The sequence below is a fragment of the Columba livia genome, chromosome 4 (genome assembly GCF_036013475.1).
Source record: "Columba livia isolate bColLiv1 breed racing homer chromosome 4, bColLiv1.pat.W.v2, whole genome shotgun sequence".
NCBI classification, from domain to species: domain Eukaryota; kingdom Metazoa; phylum Chordata; class Aves; order Columbiformes; family Columbidae; genus Columba; species Columba livia.
The window spans coordinates 48,024,620-48,038,061 of record NC_088605.1 but is presented as its reverse complement, the minus strand read 5'-3'; the positions used below and the strand labels follow the sequence as shown (position 1 = coordinate 48,038,061).

The 13,442-nt window shown below is 43.0% G+C and overlaps 1 protein-coding gene across 5 annotated transcripts in view; it reads right to left on the bottom strand.

The window, feature by feature from the left end:
- The window catches only part of LOC102088456 (probable E3 ubiquitin-protein ligase HERC3), a 52,349-nt gene that overhangs the window by 26,582 nt on the left and 12,325 nt on the right, over nt 1–13,442 (bottom strand). For all 5 annotated transcript variants that reach the window (XR_010472301.1, XM_065061506.1, XM_065061507.1 and 2 more), the window contains 3 exons: nt 4,540–4,699; nt 3,040–3,116; nt 1,896–2,117 (listed from right to left, as the gene is read on the bottom strand). Coding sequence is in view for 4 of the 5 variants with exons in the window: in XM_065061506.1 (XP_064917578.1) it covers nt 1,896–2,117; nt 3,040–3,116; nt 4,540–4,699 (459 nt within the window). In the remaining variant the exon portion in view is untranslated. The remainder of the gene's footprint in view (nt 1–1,895; nt 2,118–3,039; nt 3,117–4,539; nt 4,700–13,442) is intronic.

Genomic DNA, 13,442 nt, shown 5'->3' with positions numbered 1-13,442 from the left:
TGATAAGGTAAATTTACTCTTTGCATTTCATCTGTGGTTTTGTGGTTGTTCCTGCATCTCACCTGTGCTAGCTCACACAGTGAGGTTAGCTTTTACTTTATTTTTATGTCAATAAAACATGTAAGTGTTTCAAGGAGCTGTAGGCACCCTGAAACAGATATTAATGGAAGCATCAGCTTACTTCATGTCAACAAAAAAATCAGGTTCCTACCTATGGAAGTTGTCCATTTTTTAAGATTCTCACCCCAGGATTTGACAGGGTTTTTTTTTTTTCTGGGTAGTGAAAGAAAAATAGCCACATTTTCCTAGATTTAGAAATGAGAGCAGATTTTTTCAATTAGTTTGTTCTATATTTTAGCACTCTGATCTTTATTTTGACAGCAATGACATTTCTTATCTCTACAGCATAATTTTTAAAATAACAGAGCTGCAGACTACTCACGTTTGTACACTTTGCTGTTTAGGTATAATTCACACTGTCTTACCATGATTCACTTACCAGAAATATCATGTATTTATTAGGGTGCTATGTATTCAGAGGTAAGCAGAATATGATCTCTGGCCAACACAGCCCCACAAGCAGATGTCCCTTAAATGTTCATTTAAGATTATCTCCATGTCAAAGTAAGCCTCTCATATATAAACTGCGGCTCTTGAAACGACAAGCTTTATTTGCCAGTCTACATGGAAATAACATAGCTGCTCTTATACTAGATCAACTCTAGCTTACATATAGTACAAGAGAATAGACCTGCAGCATTTTTGAGAGAACACAAGATATGTTGCAAGTCTTACAATTGGGTTTCATATCCTAAATGCATAAAGCAAGTTGAAATGATGCATACAACTTTTGAGTCTCCTTTGCAAAATTACAGGTTATTTTTGAGTAATTGCTTTAAATACACTCCAGTTGGTAGGGTGGGTTGTCAAAACGCATCATTCCATTATAGGTAAGCTCTTCTTTTGCAACATACAGTGTTTATATACTACCACATTATGCAACCTAACATTTACAAATGTATACACTTCGTGTAGTCACCCATGCAAAATAAATTATCCACGCATGCTAGGTATCACATCCACACTTAGTAACTTGCCTAGATATTTAAAGCTACTCAGCAACTATGAAGAAAATGGTAAAGAGGTTGATTTGAAGCTGCAAAGAAAATCTTTCACTCACTTGCTTTTGGAAAAAGTTAATAACAAGCAGGGGAGATCTGGGCTTTTCAGACCAGTGGTAATGTCACACCCACTCTTTGGCCTCACAGAACCATAGAATCATTTAGGTTGGAAAAGACCTTTTTACAAACCTATCTTCAAGCCTGTTGATGGCTAGGCTTCACTGAACATGGCCACCCGAAAAAAAAACCTACACCGTTGGCCCTCTGTGCCTGGAAAACTGTGCAACCAATAAAGTAAACAACATTTTACAATACTGAGATACTCCCATGTTGCCATCATTTTGTACCATACAGTTGTTCACCAGTCATAAACACACTGGCAAACAAGAGGATGGGTTCAACCTGCTGTTCTGCAGGAATGGCCTTTGCTCCACATCAACTTCAAACAAAATATGGACAAAGTATTTTTGAGAAGAGGAAAAAAAAGAATATGAGTACTTCCTTCAATGCCTGGATATTAACACTCAGGTTTGCAAGATCCTTTTTTTTGACCTTCCTCACTTCTACTAATATCCAGAAGAAGAAAAAAAAGTGTTTCTGTTCCTACTAAGTATGAAAATCCTGTCTCATCAGAGACTGTTCTTTTCCCCCTCCTCCCAAGAGCAGCTGCTGCAGGCTACATATCTGCTCAGAAAAAATACACTGTCAATGTGACAAGAGACGCTAGGCCAAAAAAGCCCATCCTTCTTATACCTAGGAGCATAACTTTAATACCTCGTTCATCACTTAGTCCCAGCTGTCCTGAGCTGTTCTTCCCCCAGCCAAACACAGCTCCTGAGAGAGAGAGGGCAAAACTGTGGGCTCCGCCTGCAGCAACCTGAGCCAAAGGGATCCCATCAAGAGACTTGACACGTTGTGGACTGGCTTGGGAGGGACATTCTTTGCCCAAGCCCAGCTGACCATAGCTGTTCTGCCCCCATGTGAAGAACTGGCCATCTGAAACAAAACAAAACAAAAAAAGAGAATGTCAAGTAAAAGATGGTCAACAGAAAAGTAAGCTTGTCAGAATGAACAAGAACCAGTGCTGGGGACTTCACTCTCACTTGGGCCTTGTGATGGAAAAAAATCAAGAAGGACATTCTTTGTCAAAATAAAACTACAGTCTGAAGCCACCAGGTATCACAGTATCACAGTATGTTTGGGATTGGAAGGGACCTCAAAAGATCATCTAGTCCAATCCCCCTGCTGGAGCAGGAACACCTAAGTGAAGTCGCACAGGAACATGTCCAGGTGGGTTTTGAATGTCTCCAGAGAAGGAGACTCCACAACCTCCCTGGGCAGCCTGTTCCAGTGCTCTGTCACCCTCACTGAGAAGAAGTTTTTTCTCAAATTTAAGTGGAACCTCTTGTGTTCCAGCTTGATCCCATTACCCCTTGTCCTATCATTGTTTGCCACCGAGAAGAGCCTGGCTCCATCCTCATGGCAAGTAAACAGACACGCACCATCCTCATGGTAAATAAACAGACATGCACCTAAGTGCAAAATACAACATAAGACTGCTTTAACTCAAACAAAGAACCTTCTACATGTTACGGAAGAGTAGTAGCCAAGGATAATTTCAGCACAAAAAAAACTAATTACACACATTTTTCTGCATCGAGATAGAAAGCTTTTAAGTATTCCTGCCATCATTTACCAGTGAGACAATGGGTGGCCTGTGTGTAACATATTTCTTGACAGTATTGGCAAGGCTCTTCTTCAAGATTCATGATAACTGATCCATTTTTTTAGCCTCCCATTTGGCCTGAAAGCAGTTGGGACAGGGAGGTCCCTGGTTTATTATGCAGAAATATGCAATCTTGGATAATGTGAAAATAACAGCACAAATATTGGTAATAAATTATGCATGTTACAGTACCTGCTGCCAAAGCCAGGCAATGCCAATTTCCACAGGAAACCTGCAGTATTGTCTGTTGGTTCAATTTCTTTATCAACCTAAAGAAGACAACTTTGTTAGAGTATGTATCCACACATAGAGTGTCTCCTTAGGTCAAAATTATTATTTCCTTTCAAATATTAGTTATATGTGCACATATACCCTATGGTTTTGAGACTAAGGAACGGAGTCTTGAAGGTAACACAGATCCATACATAACAGATGCAAATCTGTTGAGACCTTCAGACACCTGAATACTAACTGCAACTATATGTACTGCTGTAACACTAAATCCAGACATCTGAAAATGGTTAAAATAGCTGCTTCTTGGTGTGTCTCTCACTACTCTTTTTCAGACATCATAATTTTTAATGCTGTCAGGGACCAAGCGGTTCCTATGAGTTACAGCACCTAAACCTCTTCAGTGCTTTGTACAGAGAATAGTATATCAAAAGTTCGAGTTATTTCACAAAAATATTATTAAAATGGGACTATCACAGTAGCATGTGACCCTGTCTTTCTGTTACATCAGAGCCACCTGTAAGTTAAGGACTGTCTTCCCACAGAGCCCTTCAGCTCAAACATTAATGTTTTGTGACTGAAACTCTTTTCCTTTAAATACTGTTTCAACAATGACAGCCACCCTAGACAGACGTCCCAAACTTCTCCACACGGGATCTGCAGTGGCAGACCGCGTAAGGGACAGACTACATCTGCTATTAATGTAGCATGATGCAACACCATTAAGTACAAAGAGACCATTTATCTTAATAATGGTGATAAGTTGAGACCTATCATCTGGGAACTACTTGGATGGAGGAGTCTTGGTGTCTGCCAGCAGCCACTGCCACTACCTCCATGTCCTTGTACTTAACCCTGTTAGTGCCCTGCCACAGATAAAACACATTAAATGAGTAAGTAAATAAAGAAAATTGAACACTATCCTAAAGTTTCAGTGTAACGTTCACTATTCAGAATTGCAGTAGCTTTGCTGCTAACGGGCAACACTACAAAACAGTTTCAGAGCTGAGGTGCTAGTTCATGCAGTCACGCATTTTTTTTTTTTACTCACTCTTGAAATGTATCTTCTATGTCAGAGAACTTCCTAGGGACTGCAATAAATGAGTATCACACACAGCATTTCTATTTTTGTGTTCTCCCTCATGCACTTCCTTGCCCTGTACAAAACAAGCCAAGTCTGCTCTGGTTTTCTTTTCCATGCCCCAGGCACCCACAGGCAGAAGGCCTGTCCTGCCCAAACCTCCTGAGGACTTGCCTAAATCCCAGAGAGAGGCTCAGGGAGTAGCAGTACAGTTCAGGAAAGGAGGAGGCATCACCCTTACACTCCTACATGTAAAGTGTTTGATTACAGCCCCTCTGAGCAAAACGCTTCCATTGATTCCAGGCTGAATGGCAAGCAACCCTTGACATATCGCCTCCAAGGAGCTGCCTTAAGGAAACCTGAACCTGTTAAAAATTTACCTTGGCACTGTCACTGCGTCTTCTATAGTGGTGAGGCCCAACTGCCCATCGCTGCCAGCACCCCAGGAGAAGAGCTGTCCCTGGTCACTGAGCGCCAAGCTGTGAGACTCTCCGCAGGCCACGTGCACAATGTGCTGCCCGGCCAGGGCTCCGATTTGCTCTGAGGAAAACAGAAAAAAATCCTCTCTGGTCACAGGATTCATTTCACAGTGACATGCAGACATCAGGTCCAGGCAAATCTGTTTTGCAAAACCATTCAGATGGGTGCACTGATCCTAAACTTAGTTTTAAAACACTTCCTACAAGAGGAAAGCACCAATGTTTTATTGAAAACATAGCTATTGAGCTCTTCTGAAAGCCAGGTACATGCTCCCAGGAACAAGGACAGTCTACACAGCCAGCCTCACAGATACAGGGGAATTTATCAGGTGATTTAGGAACCACCATGCTTCCCAAGTTTTGTTTTTTCACTCAGCTTTGAGGTGGGTATCAACCAGGACCCAAAAGTTGGCAGATCCTGTAAAATATATTTGACCTTTGACAGCTCTCACATCCAATGAAGGCAAGTCAACCCACAAGGCTAATCAACCCATCCACTCCTTGCTGTATCGCTTGATACGTGAAAGTCTATGGGTTACAACACCCCCGTGCTAAGTCTGGAACAGGTTTGAACACATCAACCTATTACTACCACCATTAGACACTCATTAAAAAGTCCCATAAAAATGAAGCAAAGCAAGAAGGCCTTACAGAGGAATAAAAGAGGGAAGAAGAAAAAAAAACACACACACACCACATTCAGTCCTCTGGAAGACCACCCACAATTGACTTTTCATCATTACGTCATGTCAAGCAACTGAAATAGGTTTGACAGCTACTCTTACAACATCAACAAACAGATCTTACTTGTTACGCAGAGTTTGTACAAAGGGACATGAAAGTCTTGTTTCGCAATAAAACGCTGGAAATGCCATACATAGAATCATTTAGGTTGGAAAAGATCCTTCAGAACCATTAACCTAGTACTACCAAGACCACTACACAATGCCTCTAAGAGCCAAATCTCCATGACTTTTAAACACCTCCAGAGACAGTGACTCAACTGTGGGACAGGATTTGGCTGGCCTCAGCAAAACTCCCAGGTACCTAGCAAGAATAACAAACCAATCAGCATGTGATGCGCTGTTTAGGATAGTTATAAAATATGTTAGAAATTAAAATAAAGTTGACATTTTGCTTGCATCAAGCTGTGTCCCGTCTCTCCATCGCAGCACTCAACCACTTGCCTGGGCAGCCTGTTCCAATGCCTGAAAACCCTTTCAGTGAATAACTTTTTCCTAATATCCAATGTAAACCTTCTCTGGTGCAACTTGAGGCCATTTCCCCTTGTCCATTCACTTGTTACCTGGGAAAAGAGACCAACACCCACCTCACTACAATTTCGTTTCAGGAAGATAGAAAAACTGATCATCTGATGGAAAAACTCCCCAAAAGCCAGACAGAAGCAGAGCTGGATTTTTCTTCCCTGAATATACAAATGTTTCAGGTGGATGAAGAAAAATTTCACCCTGTAAGCTACAAGGCAATAATTAGTTTTATTAAAGTCCCTCTTGCATGTGACATGAGAAGGATGGGTAGCTACATGTCATTATATGAAAATTATACCACACATCAAGGACATCCAGAAATCATTAACATACTTAGCACCAAATAACTGCAAACCAATCAATCTAAATGTCTAAAATGAATTTAAAAGGAAGGTCCCCCTAGGAGAGCTTGCCTTTTAAGTCCGGGTGTCAGAAAATGATAAGGAGAATAATCCTTAATGGATGTTGTAGAAAAGTGACCAATATTTAAATATGTATCCTAACAGAGGAAAATGCTGCCTGAACATGTGTTTCCTTTCACTCAAGATAATTAAGGGCAATGGAGGTGCAGTTGACAAGTAATAAGCACGCAAACATCTAAGAAGGTTTGAGGACTGGGCTTGCCTGCCATGCAACCGTCCTTTACCTTAATAACACCCTTTGCCCTGCAGCTCCTTCCAGCAGGACTAATTTCACCCAGTCCCACTGTCAACCCTCTGCAAAGACACGGGGAGGTTTCAAGGGCAGTAACTCAATTTTCACATGCAGTTTCCACACTTGGGCCTATAAGTGTCCAACTGCAGCACTTCTTGGCAGTCTGTTTTATTATGTTCATTTGCATATGTAAATGAGGGAGCCTATTTTTATTTGTGAGCTCTAAACAAGCAGCAGCTGTACAGGCTAGCCAAAGTCAATCACAAACAACAGACAAGGTGTCTCAACAGCATATGTGGTTATGGTCTATTCTTCTCAGTCAGCAAGATAAAAAAAAAAAAAAACCACTGCAATGTGCTGTCACATCACCTAAGTTCAGCCAAGTGTATGCTTATGTACTGGACCTGGAGGTTCAAAACTAAAGCTCCCGCTGGAGAGGATCCTACCATCAAAAGAAGAGAGGGATGAAGCCATCCTCACCTCCACAGGAAGTCCCTTTGATTCACAATCAGAGGGCTGTAACACCTCTCCTGTGAGAGCTGGGGTTGTTCAGCCTGGAGAAGGCTCTGGAGAGACCTTATCGCAGCCTTTCAGTACTTAAAAGAGGCTTATAAGAAAGGTGGGGACAGACTTTTTAGTAGGGTGCGTTGTGACAGGATAAAGGGTAATGGTTTTAAACTAAAAGAGGGGAGATTCAGGTTAAGATATAAGGAAGATTTTTTTTTTTTATTTTTTTTTTAACAATTATGATGGTGAAACACTGGAACACGTTGCCCAGAGAGGTAGTAGATGCCCCAGTTCTGGAAACATTCAAGGCCAGGCTGGATGGGGCTCTGAGCAACCTGATCTATTGAGATGTCCCTGCTCATTGCAGGGGGGTTGGACTAAACGGCCTTTAAAAGTTCCTTCCAAACCAAACTATTCTATGAACCCATCACTTTGTTATAAGTTTGCTTGCCAGTGTACACCAAGATCAACCATTATCCAGAGTGCCTGTGCTCTTAAAACTGGTCATAAACTCACCAGCCTGCCCTTCTTCCAAAGCTGATCCCTTCACACTGCCAAACACTCCAGAGAACAACCCAAGTGTGACAGAAGGGCAAACATCAACAATATAGGAGGCTATGGCACCCATAATGAAGAATGTGTTTTGCTACCTGCAGACATGACTGTGCTTTCTCAAGGAAGAAATTAGCTGTTACTTGTCATGATAAGTAAACATATCTCATTTGCTGTGAAAGTACCACTGTGAGCTGCCCCTGAGCCATCAGAGCACCTTAGGGAGGTGACAGAAGATTCGAGCAACCAAAGATCAGCATGAGGAGCTGGAAGAGGCAGGACTCTGACCACAGCAGTACTGCAACTGGAGAAAAAAATGCCCTGAGGTACTGGGAGGCAAGGACCGCACAGAGAGGGTTTCACGTACTGGAACATGGAGAGGACATCCAGTGGGTTTAGAAATCCAGAGTGGTTGCTTCATTCAGTCCCCACAGACTCCAGCTTAATTTGGCAACACAAGCTCGACCTTGCTTTATGTGGTATCCCAGGGGACTAACAGATACTGACTTGTTTTGAAAGGCTGCCCTGTGTCACTGAAAGCACAGTACAGCCTCACCTGGACCCACTGGACAATCACAAACAAAAAATATGCCTGTCTTGGAGCTGAAGATATTTGCCTTTGGAAGGCAAACATATGGCCCATCCCACTACAGTACATTCCTGAGACTGTCAATTACAGCTTTCGTGCAAAGTCAAAGAAACGTAAACATGAAACAGTTTAAGTTTTACAGACAGACATCTCTTTCCAGAGATAGAAAAAAAGCCAGCCTTCCCCTGGGGGGACAGACTGCACAGGCAGTCCAACAAGGGTCCCAGTTCACTGTCAGGCTTGCCAAGCTACTCAGTGTACCATCTCCCTGCTGACACAGACAGCGTTACCAAAAACATCTGACAATTTCTTCTTTATTGACCTCTCACCCCTTCCTCACATCAAAATTTGAGGCATTTTAGTAGTTGGTAAACACTTGTTTTAATTTCCAAAGCATCACAACACCATTACTCATTTGTTAGAAAAACAATGTATCACTGCACTGAGAAGAAGGGTGCAAAGGGTGAAGTTCATTCTTTAGTATTATGTCTTCAGTAAGTGATGAATAATGGAGCTTAACAGGTACAATTACATGCAAAGCTAAGCAGAACAAAACCCTGAAAGCAACAGGGAAGGGCTGAAGGAGTTATGCAATACAGTGTTTCAACATATAATTAAACTTCCAGAAAACAAAACATAAGTTCCAAGTAGTACACACTGACTCAATCTTTTCTTCTGAAGTCATCAGCTGTCTCAAACCAGAAACAATACTTGGAAGTCATTTATCAGTTCTTCATATCTGGCAGAGTTCAAATTTTCACTCTTCTGTCCACTTTAACTCATGCATCTCAACATAAACAGACATATCAAGGTTTGACTTTCTTTGGTTTTAGCCTTGTTAGGTCTTTTCATAAAATACACATGGGATCAAAGAATGAAGTCCAGGTAAAAGAGCTTCAGGACAACCCTTCTCAAAGGTGTGACAGGCCTACTTCCCAAGACTGCTCTTGTGTTTTCTTGTTTGTTTGTGGTTCACAGGGACACTTCAGCAAAAGCTGAGGACAGGGGCTATATGTTTCTGTAACTCAGCTTTCTAACAATTAGCACATTCAGATTGAAGGTTTGGAAATACAGTAAAGCTAAGTCAAGCATGAAGACCCCTGAAAAGCCCACCTTCAGTCCACAGCTTCACTTTTTACAAAAACAGGGCTTACACTTTGTCTCCACAGTGTTGGAAAGCTATACAAGGTCTTCAGTGTCTGCTGGAAGCACAAAGCATCCAGTTACATGCACTGATTAGGATGCACAGGCAATGCATGATTAATTAGCTTACCCACTCCTAGTAAGTTTATCAGAGAGTTGGTACACCCTTTCTACACACAGCTTCCAGATGCTCAAAAGACAGGCTTTTTCTAGGGCATGTGGCAGAATCCTTCAGACATATGTGGACTGGGAGGTACACGAACAGCACCAGATGGCTTTTACTGCCTGAAAACAGTGTAGAGAAACTATGAGCCCTGAGGTCACACCTTCAGTGGCAAAACCTGGATTTCTTCCCTGGTGAGAACAAGCTGTGGCTTGGAAGAATTTCAAGTGATTGCAGTCTGCCTGGACACCTGGCCAAAACTCCTCATTGCCTCCCCAGCTTGCCAGTAAGCAACTCTGAGCATTTGCTTTCCTTGGTTGTTGCTGTCTGCTAGGAAAGTATTCACAGAGTCTTTAAGATAAGTGTCTTACTAGCTTGATCAGAAAAGGAAGAGACGGTAGCAAGAACACAGGGAAGGGAGAAACAACTGTTGGCACAAGTTCCTCTGGGTTAAATGCTAGCAGCTGGAAAGTCTGTGGACAGATGTGCCAATTTCTTTGCTCTGCCATGCCACATCCACATTGAGAGTGCCTGAGCACTGTGTAACCAAGATCTAAAAATTAGAAGTGTGAGAAACAACATTTCAATGCACGAGGCAGCTGAATGTTTAATAAGGCACCAAGAGCAACCTAAACTTCATCCATATGTTCTTTCTGTTCCCTGAATATTGAAAAGCCTTAATTCTTGCAGGAAAGGAGCTAAGTTCTCTCCTTTTGGAGATGAATTACACTAACACATTAAACCATCTAGCAAGGTGTCACTTAACGGCATTAGCACTTACAGAAGCCTGATTCAACACCCAAAATCTCCATGGAAAAACCTGTTATTGCTTTCAACAGTTAGAACGAGTAAAATGAGAAAAACACTATGGCCCAAACTTATCAGTCACCAGCATTTCATTAAACCACTGTACAAAAAGTAAACAAAAGTGGATCACCAGACTCTCTGACAAGATTTTTATATGTTAAGTATGAAACTTAGCTGACTGATCACGTCTCCATCAGCACATCCAAAGATACTACTTCATATGGATATCCTAGCTGTATTTCTAGGCTGTGATGAGCTTCATCATTTCAGTCCTAACAAAGTCAACTGATCATTAAAACATGTCAGAATGTTTTAATGAATCTGGAAAGAGGAAAAGAGGAAAACAAAGTGTAGCAACTGAAATGCTTGCTATCCAAACCGCACTAAGAGAAGTACACCCAAGATTTCTCCCTCCTCTTATGAAGGCTTCTCCTTATTTTGGCAACATAATTTCAAACAAATGTTTTGGCTATTCAATGCTTTTACCAGTATTAGCAGCACAAGTACACTCAACAGCTTTTCCAGGAAACATCATCCCCAGTGGAACTGTGATTCTGACACTTGGAAACTCGTAACTGGAGAGGGGGAAATGCATGCTGTTTGTCAGGACCTTTTGACCTCCTCCTCTCTCCTTTAAAGCCCCAAGAATGAGCCTCTGATTTCTCTCTGCACACTTTCAACTCTGAACACCTAGGCATCTTGTGCTCACAGCTGTCACAGACAACACATGGAGTCTGGGACTAGGAGGAAGAAATCACACTCTACAGACCACTTAAGCTAAAACCGCTCTTGTGCCTTCACTCACACCACCTCTGCAGGCTGTGGTTTGCCAGCAGTGACACCAGAGGAAGGCTCACAGGGAGGAGGTGAGGGCTGAACGACAGAACACACCTTCCTGACTGCAGACAGTCTCTCTCTGGCACAGCCAGGTGTAGGACACGTACAATACGTAGGCAGCAGCTGGAACCACCCTGCCCAACACCAGCCTCACAATTTCACTACCACTACCTTCCTCCTCCTTGCCAAGCCTCTCTGAAAAGGCATTACATGCTTGTTGTGTCTTGTGCTCAGACTACGTGAGACTGCGTGCAAGAGTGTGGGCAACACCATGCTCTGCACCTGCCGACTACCAGAGCAAACCCCATGGGGAGACCACACCTCCGCTGTATGACAGCTACCCTCAATTTCCACTGTCTGTTCTCACCCACATACAGCAGCTCACCTTGTTCTAAAACGCCTCTTAGTATCAGGCAAAAGCTTTGAAGTATGGAGCAAGCAAATTTTACATCAGCATGCAACCTCCTCCAACTTCCGACAACTGAAGTTTACTATATCCATCGAGGTGACTGGGTTTTACAAGTTCAACTCACAGATCTTGGGGTCTTCCTTTCATGAATTTTGTAAACCACTGCCAGGCTTGCAGTAGAAAGCAGAGAACTACTAAGGGCAGCCTGATTAAAGAGACTGACAGCAGCAACACTGAAGCTGATAAGGCTCTGATAATTTGGTTGCAAAGCAAGAAATGCAAACATATAGTAGATCTGCTAAATTAAAAAACAGATGGGAAGAAAGACAGTAAAGGACAGAAGACCACCCAAAGCAGGTGACATTGCCAGAAACACTGTCTGTAGGTCAAAGCTGAGAAGCTCCAAGTAACAGACATGAGTCTGCAGTCCCCTTTCATCACAGACATTAATGACACTTACAGAAATGACTGCTTCCCTGCACAACATGTACAGTACTGCTCATTAATTTACTTAGCACAGCTACTTACAGCCTTAAATAATAGAGAGACTGGTTTAGTTACTAGCACTGCCTTCACTCTATAAAGTTGCTTGTGGTCACATCAAGGCAGGAACATAGAAGCAAGTGAGAGGCCACTGTGATACCCTAGGGTGTCACTTCGCATACACTTTGGCAGCTACTCCCCTCACGGCTGTGAAAGCAGACACATACTCTGAGAAAGCAAACTTATTCCTCTAGACATAGCCATAGAAAGTCTTTTACTTCCCCACATCACTACCTTTTCCCTAGGCAACATGGCCTCTCCAAGCTCATCTCTGAGAAGCCATAGGCAGACCAGCAGCCAGCCAGAGAATCTTAGAAAGGGCTGGGCAGAGAAGGCTTCAGTCTGGCAGGCATCAACTGGCAGTGGGAAGAATCCACCTTCAGACCCTGGAGGTAAACAAGTAAGGGCAGCTCTTTCAAAGAGGAAAGGCACCAAGAGTTGCGAAAGAAACACAGAAAACCTAGAGAGAGCCCATTTTCCTCTCCTGCAAAGAGTGGTCACTTGGCCAGGTGTGCTGGCCACAGGCAGCACAGAAGCTGCAGCTGAGCTGTGGCTGCAGTGAAACCCTCAAGGTCCATCATGCACACACCGGAAAATTGGCACAGCTCCAGGGCAGCAACTCCAGCATGGGCAGGATGCACTGGACTTCAGGGTGATGTGCTGAGGATGGATGTTAGAAGTGAAAGGAGAAACTGGGGAGATTGGTGCATAGATACTGGATTTGACGTGCTGGTACTAGACAGTGCAAAGCAGCATTCCAGCCTGAGAAATCCCAAGCAAAGGCACAGCAATCTTTAGAGCAGTGACAGATGTCAATGGCAGTAAGCAAGAATAGCAGACCAGGGTAAAAAAAAAAGAATAAGCCCTTCACTGCAGCCCATCATAGACACATGGAGGAGTTAATATAGTCCTGTGGCAACTATTAAGCCAACCTTATAAACACAAAACGCAACCAGTGTAAAATCAACAGCTCTGCTTAAAAATCAGCACTTTCACCTCCTAGCACTGCAAGGAGGAGAAATCTATTTGCTTCTTCCCTGCAGTGCTCCCCAAAACACAGCACTGCTCACTTCCCAGCAGCCTTAACACAGCCCCTTCCAGCACGCATGCTGGCGAACCACAACAGATTTAAAGCTCAAAGACCCAGGAACATCTACAGCCTGCCTTTGGGCCTCAATTGTACCAGGCAGCAAACCACTGCCCCAAGAGGCAGGAGTTGACTATCATCCATCTGCTGTGCTCAATCTTGCAAATCGCTGCTGCACCAGTGTCCTTCCACAGCAGCTGATGTCTGAGCAGAGGGCTCAAAGTGAAGCACCTCTGTGCTCCCAC